We start from the raw sequence: 12,294 nt of genomic DNA, 5'->3' as shown, positions 1-12,294 counted from the left end.
TTATCATTTATGTATGCAATGACTATTATAAAGTTTTATATCAGATCCTAAATGATCATATGTTATCATATGGAAGTGTCATTTATTCAAAAGATCTGCGAATTTCCATTCACTCAGAGAGATTCTGTTTCTGTAGAAATAGTTGTATAATTGTAATAACTGTTTGCCTCTTGTYAAAAATAAATAAATAAATAAATATCAACATAAAATTTGYTTAACTTTCTATCAGGTAATATATCTAGTCATTCAATATATTTAGAACATTCATAAAATTTACACAAACAAAATTGAAAGCCATCAAGTTACAGGTTTTGGACAGAAGAAATCTGTCAATAAGACTAGAATATAGTAACATGGGGAAAATAGTTTATGTTCTTTGTAGCTAAGTGACTTTTATTGTTCATTCCATTAGATACAGATTACAGTATTATTTATATTGAAGAATGTCCTACTCTGAAAACTATTCAGTTGCAGCAGATTATGAGAGACTGGTCTACTAATAAAGGCTGACATATTTTGGTATATCTATTTGAAGACTGGACAGAGTCATCTAGCAGTTCCTTTATTTGTCTTCTCCCTTTGTGCATGATTTATTATTGCTTATATTGGGGAAAATACTTTTCATTAGCCTGTAACATTTAGATCTGAATTTCTTGCCTATAAGGATTACCACTAACATGTAAGTGATTTTGTACCATTTGCCATTTTCATGTAACTCTAGTTTAAATGATTTATTCTCATTATTTTTCTATAGCTTATAATTTCCATCTGAGGCTTGATAATTACGAAGCTCTTGGCAGCATAATTTACTTAAGAAATAGCTACTGAAAGTGTCAATTCCCTTTTCATAGATGTCTGTAACACCTTGGGTATAACTGAAAAAAAGTCCTTAATATAATAGCTTTCTTGTTTTCTGCTCTTAACATCGAGATATGGCTAAGTCTTACAAAATACAGATAGTAGGAGAATTTCTCCAACCAAAATTCATCCATTTGACTTTAGGGGTGGGAGAAAGGGGGGAAAATGATTTTTGAGAAATTTACTATCTAGAGAAGACTGATATTATACACTGAGAGGCACAAGCTCTTCCTTGAATATAAATAATATTATCCATAGTGAACCATAATTTAAATTATTAGCTGATTGAAGATTACATTCATAAGTATTTGCATTTTTATTTAATAGTATGATATTACTCACGGACTGGTAAGGTCTGAAAGATCTCGATTTTGCTATATTCTCCTTGGCCTTTTCCATTTACAGCAGCTACTTTGATTTCATATGTTGTATTTGGCTCCAAATTGCTCAGAACAACCATTGCTAAGGGAAGGAAAGAAAAATATGGAAACAAAATTGACTAAGCAATAAATTAAAAAAAAAAAAAGCAAGGCAATTTTTGTTTCACCTGCAAGCAGGTGTCCAATTTTTAAATAGTTTAATTTCAACTCCATAAGTTCCAAGCTTTTAGCTGTCTTGTTCACTCCTAATAGCGCATTTTTTAAATTGCATAAAACTGTTGTGTTTTGAAGAATTTTTTTGTTGCTGTTAGAGAAACCCTAGGCAATAATTAAGGAATTTGATGGGGATTTATATTTTATGTTCAGATTACCAGCACAGGACAYCCAAATTTGGAAAAAAATGATGCAAGTTTCCTTATTGCTAGCTGGCAACGGGCTCTCTGGCATCTTACATACATTCAAATCATTTTCACACAATTTATGACTTGCCATTTCTCCCTTGTGGAAAGCAGTAACAGCCATCCTTGGTCTACGTTCCTCGATGCAGCTACATGCACATTATTCGTGGATTATTGATGTTATGCTCTGAACGTTCAACTATATCTAACTCAAGATCTAAAACAACAGGTTCTTATGATGATCAAAAAAAGATTTCTGGGTTGGCTACTAAGGATCTGAAATTGAATTAAGCATGTTTGCATATATTTAAGAAGCACATCATTAAGTTATAATGCAAAAAGTGATTCAGGAAGCAAATAGGCTTGAACTTAGGACTTTATTTGTAACTTGAGAGACAACACAATCCCTTCTCCCAGTATCCAGAAGATTTCCCAGCATGTGCATCAGTAAGTACCATGCTGACTCTCGGCAGGAGTGCGTGCATCCGAGCACATCTCTAGAACTCTTGCTGGAGATGAAATTAAAAGCAGAAAACGGGGGGAAGAAGTTGCCCGAAAGAAAATCGGTTCCAAGAACACAGTTATGCTGACAATATACAGCAACAAATCTAGAAATGAAATCCAGAAAATGGACACTGGATTCCATGATCATCTATAGGAATGTTATTTTGGAGATTACACTACAACTGTGTATCACTAACACCAGTGCTGTATATGCACCTGCAAACTTAGATCCATAACGAGTCCTTTTACCATTAACCTTTCTTTACAAGAAAGCTTTATCTTCTTGTCTCCAAAGCAATTGTCTGCTTGCTGTTTGCCAGCTCTGTGGTGAGCTCTCCAGATGTCGGGTTCGTACTGGGGAATGGGCACACACTGGATGAACTTTAGTTGAAGCATGTCACTATTTGTCTTGTCTAGAAAAACAGGGGCTGTATGAACTTACAAGAGGACATAGAATTGCAATGTCTTGAGAAAGAGCCAATTGTCTCTTTGCCAGACTCTACAGAGCCTTTTTTTTTTTTTTTTTTTTTTTTTTTTTATAGCAGACTATTCTACTAGTTGCTTTAGGCTTGTTTTTCAAGTTCTGTATTTAATGAAAGTATAATTATTTCTGTCATTACTCTTTGCTATTCTTTTGACTCCAGATTTACTCTAATTTCTATTTCATTTTTATTTTAGTTTTTGCAGCAGACTTCTGTCCCATTACCAGTAGAGCTAAATGGATTTAATGAATTTTGGAAAGACCGTAACTTCCCCATTTCATGCTTTATTATGAGCACTTTGCATGAATTTGCCACTGAAACATGATAACCATTTTCTTACAAAGAAAATAGTAGAATTGTGTATCTTCCAGCACTTTGTAGTTTGATGTTTTTGTATCTTGTGAAAATGATAAAACTAAAAAAAGCAAAGAATCATGTCATGAAAAAATAAAGTGCCAACATGAGAATAAGAATCAAATTTGGAGAAGAGAAAGACTATGATATATAACATTTAGCTATGGTAAGATGAAATTTAAAAACATAAACAAAGCAGTATCAGCATTAGATTTGCCTTTCAGCTACGATTACTTTCCGTGGCTGAATAATTTCATTGAAAATAAACCTTAGGGCATACTAAAAATTAGTGTTACTGTAAACGTTTTTAAAATTTAAACAACATCAAAGCATGGCTATGAGTCTATACTTAATAAAATRCAAATGTGTTAACTACATAAAACCTAAGGATCCAGTTCTATAAACACTTGAGTGACTCCCGGGGCCTATTTAAATGAATAAAATAACTTACATATGAAGTATTTAAAGAATCAGTGTCTACTTTAGAATCCCCTGCACAGCTACAATAATTCTCACAAATACATTTATGGAATTAACCCAAGTAAAATCTGATGGCATGACAGACTCAACAACTGGCATCGCTTGGTATCAGTGATGGTATGATGTGGATATCTTTACACAGGAAATAATTTATTAGCCATATTCTCCAGGAAAAACAAAGAAATTAAAACAAAAAATGCATGTTGATTATCAGAATACTTTAGACAGTCCAGCCATAAAAGACAACATGGAATAATTGTGCAAGATAAAAGGAATTATCCCATAGTATATAATAAATGTGCAGGGCTTAAAATAATCTAACAGCAGTGAGAGCCGTTACTCCCTGCTAAGTGTGTTTTGTATTTTTGAAATGGTATGCATGGAATAGAAACAAATTCTTAATAAACTAGTTTAATAGTCAGCCTTTTTTTAAGGATTGTATCTTTTATCTGAGCATAAAAAACAACTTATTCATTTTTCCATATACAAATTGAAGTCTTTTTACAGAGGAGTCCATAGGTCACAGTCCTGGTCACCGCAGGTATTTTGATCACAGTTTTCAATGATCACKGAAGTAATAAACTGCAAAATTTTAAATCATTTTCTGAAAGAAATATAGGAATTTCACTTTCTATATAAGAATGTGAATAAATTGATTTACTTYATACCACTGTGTGAATTATTCCATTGGCAGTAATACCATGTCCAAAAGAATTGAGGCTGCTTAATCATATTCAGTCTTTTTCTACCTGCCTTATCTACCTATGTTTTCACATTGGCTTCCTAATCATAGCACCTGTGTGCTTTATCTGAAGTAGTCAACTTTGCAGACTAACTGATTTTATTGTGATAATGCACTTAACAACTGCTTATGTTGAGGAGTCGACTTGGAAGAATTATTCCAAAGAGGAAGAAACAGATTGTCTTGGTAGCTCTGCAGTTTAAAACAAAATAATTAATAYTCTTTTTGAAAGAGTAGCTAAGGAACAGTATTCCTTTTTTGAACTCCATAATAAAAACAAATAAAAAATACAACCACAGAGAATTAGAACTCACTGAACGTTGAAATTCAGTTCAACCTATTTATATTGTAAGCTAAATGTTAAAGTCCTTATTTTTGATTATATTCTTCTAATATGCAAGCAGATCTAACACGTTAAAGGGTTAACATAGTACAGAAAAGGTCTGAAAATGATAGCTATATTACTACTTCAAATATGGAGTGCAAACACTTCAGCTAGAAAAGTGTAATTTATTATTACAGAATTTTAACTGCTATCAAGTACTACAGGAAACAGCAATGTCTGACACAAGATTTGCTATGAAATAACATGTACCATAAATCCAAGTAACTATAAAACAAAACAAAAATCATCCCCTGATTTTCTAGTCAAAGGCTAGGTTGCTTATATTATCTGGTTATAGTAGAATGAGAGGGGAATTGTCTGGAATATTAAATTGTTCTATTCCCAAAGAAAATCTAGCTCAGAAATCATTAAGGACTGTGATGTATTACACAAACCATCACCAAAACAAAGAAGGTTAGGAAATTAACAGTATGGATACACTGCCTTAATCACAAAGTAGATCTTATGTGAGGTTAATTAACAAAAATATCACTTACATCAATGCAACGTTCTCACTGGAGAGCTACCTTGCTGCACAGAACAATGTTCTAGTTCCAGACTTCAGTTTGTTGAGGATGTCAGATCTTACTAAGATAGGATACCAATCTGTCTTGAAGCAGAGTAGCTGAGATCTATCATTGCTGAAACAGCATCTTCCCTCATATGTATTTCAGACATTGGCAGTAATGCAAATTTTCTGTCTAAGAAGCATTGTAGATTTTAGGAAGATTTTTTTGCTATTCTTTTCCCTCTAGTCTGAATCCTTATTATCTACACAGACTGAATGCAGAGCAGGCTTGCAAGTGGAATGTTTGGATTTAGCAGCATTTTGTTGCACYTTTTACACACTATTGACTACTCTTAAGAAAAAAGTCCCCTGGAAATATCTGAATTTCTTTCAGAAGAAAAAGTGAAAAGTAAGTTTATGAAGCTTAAACATATTTCTCCTTGTGTTGATGACTCAAAGTCTTTTAAGGATGGAAAACAAGAACATGGCAGGAGAGCTGTGAGAAACCTCCAGTAGTGCAACACTGGGTTACTCTACAAATGCCTCAGAATTTGTAACTGTCACACAATTTGAGAAACTTCTCCCAAAGTCTGCATGGGTTGGCCATCATGCTTTTGTCTAATTTATGTGCTTCTACAATAGGAGAAAGAGTGTAAAAACTCTTTTTCTATCTGTGCCTCACAGAATTATCTCACAGAAGTGATGATAAAATAAAGTTAGAAAGTGCCATGGGGTAAAAATACAGGAAAAAACAAATAAACAAGGATTTTGCGACAAAGAGGCAACATTCATATGCAGAAACAGTCGTGCTGCCTCAATTCCATCTGTCCATTAATTTCATAAACACTGACTCAAGCATCTGGCTATAAATGTCAGAATTCAACTAGCACAATGAAATGAACTTTAATAACGAAAATATTTCAAGTGGTGTATTAGGATGGGGGGAAAAAAAAAAGCAGTAGCCAATCCTAACAAATTGAAATCCAATTCCAAATTGAATTCAACTCCATTGAAATCACTGGAATAACTTCCATTAATATATATGAAGACAGGCTCAGAGCTTAGTAATTTCCTATGAATCAAAGAAATATAGTATATATATCAAAGTATATATATCAAAGATTTATAGTACCTAGTACATATAGTATATAGTGTGTATGTAGTGTATATATTGTAGAAATAGTACATATACACTATGTACCTATACACACACATACTATAGCATATATRCTATATGATAGTTTACACTATAATTAATACTATACTATAGTATATTATAGGATTAATTTTTAGTAAGAATTGTTTTAATTACTTTTTTGCAGTAGCAGCAGCAGAGGACAAAGGCAACAGATGATTTTTATTACACTAACAAGATRTATTTCTTTCCATCAGTTGGAATAACACATATTAAAATACATAGATGCTCGAAGTTTACTGTGTATTGAGATAATATCTCTTTTTTTTTAATAATTCCTTTTAATTTCTTTTGGTTTTAGTTTTAAAATATCCTATACTACCTTTATAATGACCAGAGTCTAATGCCAAAAACTTTAAAAAATGCAGTTAATTTTCATAAATGGTACTGATTTGTCTTAAAGGGAAGAGAAGGAAAAGGAAGGGGAGAGGAAGAGAAAAGGAGAAGAAGAGAAAAAGAGGAAAGAGTGAAGGAAATGGAAGGTGAAGGGGGGAAAGAAGAGGGAAAGAAAGAATAAACAATTTAAAACTTATTAGGCACCACCATAAAGTTTAGAAGACAGAGTGTTTGAAACAGTTGATATTCCCTGTAAAAATACCTTGTAAAGCAAAACAAAGGCAAACAATAAATTATTTACACAATTCTGCAGGCTAAATAGAAATACKTATTGAGCTTTTAAATATGCAATTTAAATGCATTTCAAAAGCAAATGCTCCATGAATAATGTAACCTTAGAAATACTAAGTCTCTTCCAAGTATTCATTAGCCCTTCATTCTTTTTTATTAAACAAATTATTTTGTGGAACTGATCTTTCAAGAAATACTCTTTTAGAATATTTTGTGCATAGGACTGTGTACTATGAATTGTTGAAATTTATTTTTCCTTGACCAYTGATACTTTGTTATCCTAAAATTCAGAACTGTTAAGTCTATTGAAATGGTGGAAATGAATTTCACTGAGACTGCTGAATGTACTTTTCTTAGTCCAGAACACACAGGCCCAAATCCCACTTCTGTAATTCAACTGAAGGAAGAGAARGTGCACAAGCAGAGACATTGCAGAGTCCATCCGTCCTGCCCTATCTGTTGGTGCTCATCCAGGCAGGCACCAAGGAGATGGCCAATGGAAACCCTGATTATATCAAAGACGTAGGGTTTGGGGGGAAAGAAGGGATCAGGGTCTCCTTCAGGTCCAGCTGAAAGGCTTAGGTCAGATTAGATGCATCCAGCAGGTCAATGCATCCAGAGCAGGCTATATTGTTGATTGTTGCCAACACAGCAAATCACATACTGGGCTACATTTGGAGTAATAAGGTCAAAGACGCTATTAATCTCTAGGCAATGCTCATAAGTCCAAACCTTTTTGTCCAGGAACACTGATTAACTGGACAGGGTCCAGCAGAGAGCTACTAAGAGTGCCTAAGGGACAAAAATTATATGTAGTGGGAGAATAAGGCAGTACTAGGTTACCCCAAAAGGGTGTGAAATCTCCATCCTTGGAGGTTTTCAAGACTGAGTTTAGAGCCATGCTTGACCTGGTCTAGGACTGGCACTGATCCTGCTTCAAGCCAGAGGCTGGACCAGGTAACCTTCAGATGTTCCTTCTAGCCAACAACCCTACAATTCTACAAAATAAAGAGGAATAATACCTTGGTTCTTGCAACCCAGTTCTGTCCTCTTTTGTAACACTATTGTGCACTTCTTAATACAAGGATGCTAAAGTCATCTGATGGAAGAAGCAGCCACCCATCTGTAAAGACCTACACTTAAAACTTTTTGAGACAATAAAACAGTACAGAACAGTAAAATCAATGGAGATTTGGACTGCTAGCARATATTCTTTCTATCTTGCAAAAAGAAGGCATTGTTCAAAATGCTTTCAAGCATATGACTAATGTTCTCAGTATACCAGCATAAGGGTTCACTATTAAATATTTATGTGACTGTCATTGTTGTAATTTTAATAGAATAGATTGCACAAAATTCATAGACTTACTGCTAAGTACAAAATCTGATGAGGTTAAATCTTTTCATAAATCAAATTTATTTTCTATGGACATTTACTTGAAAATCCTGTAAGAAAAATTTCTGGGCCAGTGATACAGCTCTGTTCCATGAACTTCTGTTGGCAATATAAACACAAAAAGACCGTAAAATTAAGTCCTTTATATATAAGTAGCACTTTATTGAGTGAATATACTACTTTGCATTATGTAGTAAAGGAATAACTGTGTTAATCTTATTGCAGAAGGGCAATTAAGGCCCTTATTAAGATCTGTGACACTGTTTCATTGAGTACTCCATTTTTCTCTTTATGAACACCCATCAAGGCTAAGAACAATGCTTGCTGGGAGATGACCCAGAAAATAAAAGATAGTATTCTGAGGAGAATAAGGATTCATCTACTAGGAGACTAAACAGAACATGCTGCTTGTTAGATCATAGCAAAGCTTTTAAATGCCAGTATATATTGCCTGTTCTGTATCACGGTCTGGAATCCACCCGGCTGATTAAAAGAGGGGATACACACATGCACATAGATACACACACACACACACACACACACACACACACACACACACACACACACACATATATATGTACACACACACACACACACACACACACGTACATTTATATATACACACAGGCACATAAACGTATATTGTAGCTACGAGAGTATACCTTCCTTTCTTCTATGCCTGCTGCAGTTACACCACTTTCTTTCATTCTTCAGTTACACAAATCAAACTGGTCCTATCCCAGTCTACCTGGACCAGGATCAAAAATCTCTTTCTCTTGTAGGGTAGGAGGAATTATTCTTATTTCATTTTTTCCTGCTCAATTTTCTGTTATTCCTACAATGGAGATCCTGATGTGAACTAATATCCATTTCAAGTTTGCAATTCAAAACTGGAGTTGAAAAGGCATCTTATATTCAGAACTCTGAGAGTTCTTTGTTACTGAGAGATCTTGAGTAAAGGGTGAGATAGACTTTAGATTTCACAGCAGACAAAAGTTGCATCTTCTGAACAAGGAGCTAAAATAGTTTCCCTCACAAGTGTTCAACCCTCAGTCACTTTATAATCTTCCTTTGGAAAGTGAGGTTTTTATCTATTTCCCATAAATACAATGCCAGAACATTTCACAGTCTTTAGAGCCTCTGTCTTCACAAATTCTTTTGCAACARGGAACTGCCAAAATTCTATTTTACAGATTCAAACTGAGATACAGAAAGACTGCTGACATGTCTATACCTGGCACGCTATAATCTAGCTAAACAAATTAGCCTGCCACAGGTACATTCACAATATTTCAGTGCAAGTATGAGAGATTTCTGAACCTGAGTTAAGGCCCCGTCAGTCACTGCTTTTACAATGCAAGCACCGTAAAATTGATCTGAAAGTGTTTTTACAGATGCAATGCATCTGGAATGTGTTAGATTGAATGTGCATGCACTGGCTAATGGTGTAGCACACCAACACAGTTTTCAGGACCATATTACTGTTTGAGAAATGCCAGGCAGGTACAGGACACCTAGTGTACTTTCTTGCAAAACACTGACAGTCTTTGGTTTGAGAGCCACTCCTGCCACCCATTCAGATGAAGGCTGAACCCACACTTCTGCTACCCCATAGCCGCCAACACACTGGGGCTTGTCATTCTGAGGACAGAATTGGGCCAACCTGACTGCACAGCTTTAGTCAGAGCGGCTTTCCATCTGACTGACTTAGCCGAGTGAGCTTGCATTCTTCCTCAAAAGGCTGAGCAGGCACCTTCCTTCCACAGGATCACACAACCCCCACTGGGAACAGGTAAGAGTGGGTCTGCTCCCAGAGGCTGCTTTTAATGGAGCAGAGTCTGGACACTAACGGCTGATCCTAAATGAGTAACTCACTGCTGGTCTGCATTTCTTCTCTGTTTATCAGGAGGAAATGAAAAAAAAAAAAMAMAWAYAMAAAAAAMCCCTTCTGCTTCTCTTCTAAGAAAATAATGACAGCAGTTGACCTTTAACATCCGCACCTTCTTCTGCTGTCAACGAAGGTGTGCTGGGCTGCAATAATCTTTTCATTCCTTTGAGACTGTGCAACAAATTGGAGCCATTTCATGCAATTCACTAGTTTTCTTATGATGTTACAAAACTCCCACCTTGTTAAGAGAAATAAGAGATTCCCTTTCTTAAGCAAAAGGCCCAGAAACACCTAAGAAAATTCTCTCAAGCTCATTTTACTCATTACTAAAAATATTCCTTATTCTTACAAAGTTCCATGACAAATGTCAAGAACTCAGGAATTCTTCATCCTAAGACAAAGAAATATCTGAAGAGCACAAAAGAACGCAAATTTTCAACACAGYGCTCAGAGAAATGGAGAATTTTTATAGACAAGTTAATATATGTTAGCAAGCTTTGCATCTCCTTGAAACTACTATTTAAAGTTCTAAAAACTTTCAATTGTATTATAATTCTGCATACTAATAGTAATAAGCAGAACATATATAAAATGCCCTTTTCACATTTATTTTTTGCTTACATATTTATAGAGAATTATGTACTGAAACACACAGCTGAATTCAATATTAGAAACCATGCACGACTTGTTCTTTTTTAAATTACTTGTTTTACTTGCTCAATTTTACATCCCAAACCACCTACTCAGTTTGAGTGCCAACAAAAGCCATCTCCTATGCACTTCTCCTGGATAGACTTTTATTGCTGTCCAACTTTTTAAATTGGAAGCTCTCATTAATACTAACCATCTAACAACAAATGTATGTTGCTGTAGTCTAGCAGCTACCTAGGAAACAGGTTTTGACTCCAGAGTTCTCTCTTTCATTCATACCTCCAACCAGTGCAATTTTCAACTTATACATGCCAAGTRTAAGAAAAAGAGATTCTGCCTGCTCTGTCCCCACAGGCAAGAGCTGGCACAAAGTTAACCATTATCTTTTGAGGTAAGACTAAGTCAGTCCCTGGTGACCACTAAGCTCAAAAAGACCATCTGCACAGAAATAAGTAAAAAGATTCAAATGTGATCTCARATATGTCTTCTAGAAGGATATTCACCATTGTGAGAAAGCAAACACTGATCTCAAGACTGAGATGAAAGATAATTTCAATAACAAAAAGTTCTCTTACTTGTTGTAATCACAAAGGTAATTTTCATTCTTARCTTTTTTTTTTCTCATCACCATCTCACTCCAGCACATAGCACACTACATTTTATTTCTTGCCAATGGCGAAAGAAAAGAGTAGATAAGTGACAAAAAGCAGATGCATTTAGTGATACTGTGGACTGCAATACAGACAGGGCTACACTATCTATTGCTTAATGTTTTGTGTAGCAGATCAAAAACTACATTCTTAATTACCCTGCCTTTGAATGACCTTGAAAATACTTAAAGAATATTACAGCCTCCTGAAATATCTTATTCTCTTGTATTATAAAATATTGCTGGAGCTTGTATATGCTTAAGTATTCCACATGTGTACTTTACCTTTTTATAGGCAGATTGGAAATGTAAAATAGATGCAGATGAACACAATACTGATTTGAAAGGCAAAATTTGCAGCTGCATCATGCTTCTCATTTATCAGTTATTCCTATCCAATCTTACATTGCACAACTCTTCTTAACAAGATCTATACTTAGGAGCCAGATCAGCAAGACCTTTATATCTGATCAGCATATTCACTACAAATTTACCTAAGACGGTACCACCATAAAAAGCCTGAAAATGTCTGAACAGTGACTAAGTGTCGTCAGAAAAGCAGAAAAAACATGCTAGAAGTCACAACAAAGGCATTACCAGGAGAAAATTATCTGGAATATCTGATTCTATGCTTAACCGTTTAGTTCAATATATTTATGACACACTTCTTGTGATCAAATTAGCTTGCATTTTTTCTTAGAAGTTTTCAAATCTGTGTCTTTTTAAAAAGAAGGTTCATCGTAAATCACATATTTTGCCATGTGCTTTGACTTTTTGACTAATTCTAATTGCACACA

At 34.7% G+C, this 12,294-nt stretch overlaps 1 protein-coding gene across 1 annotated transcript in view; it reads right to left on the bottom strand.

The window, feature by feature from the left end:
- The window catches only part of NCAM2 (neural cell adhesion molecule 2), a 261,349-nt gene that overhangs the window by 43,720 nt on the left and 205,335 nt on the right, over positions 1–12,294 (bottom strand). Inside the window, exon 13 of the mRNA XM_085308474.1 lies at positions 1,201–1,320. Within this exon, the coding sequence (XP_085164600.1) occupies positions 1,201–1,320 (120 nt within the window). The remainder of the gene's footprint in view (positions 1–1,200; positions 1,321–12,294) is intronic.

Source organism: Rhea americana, unplaced genomic scaffold (genome assembly GCF_003343005.1).
Source record: "Rhea americana isolate MKP2758 unplaced genomic scaffold, rheAme1 scaffold_277, whole genome shotgun sequence".
NCBI lineage: Eukaryota > Metazoa > Chordata > Aves > Rheiformes > Rheidae > Rhea > Rhea americana.
This window is presented reverse-complemented; position numbering and strand designations above follow the sequence as displayed.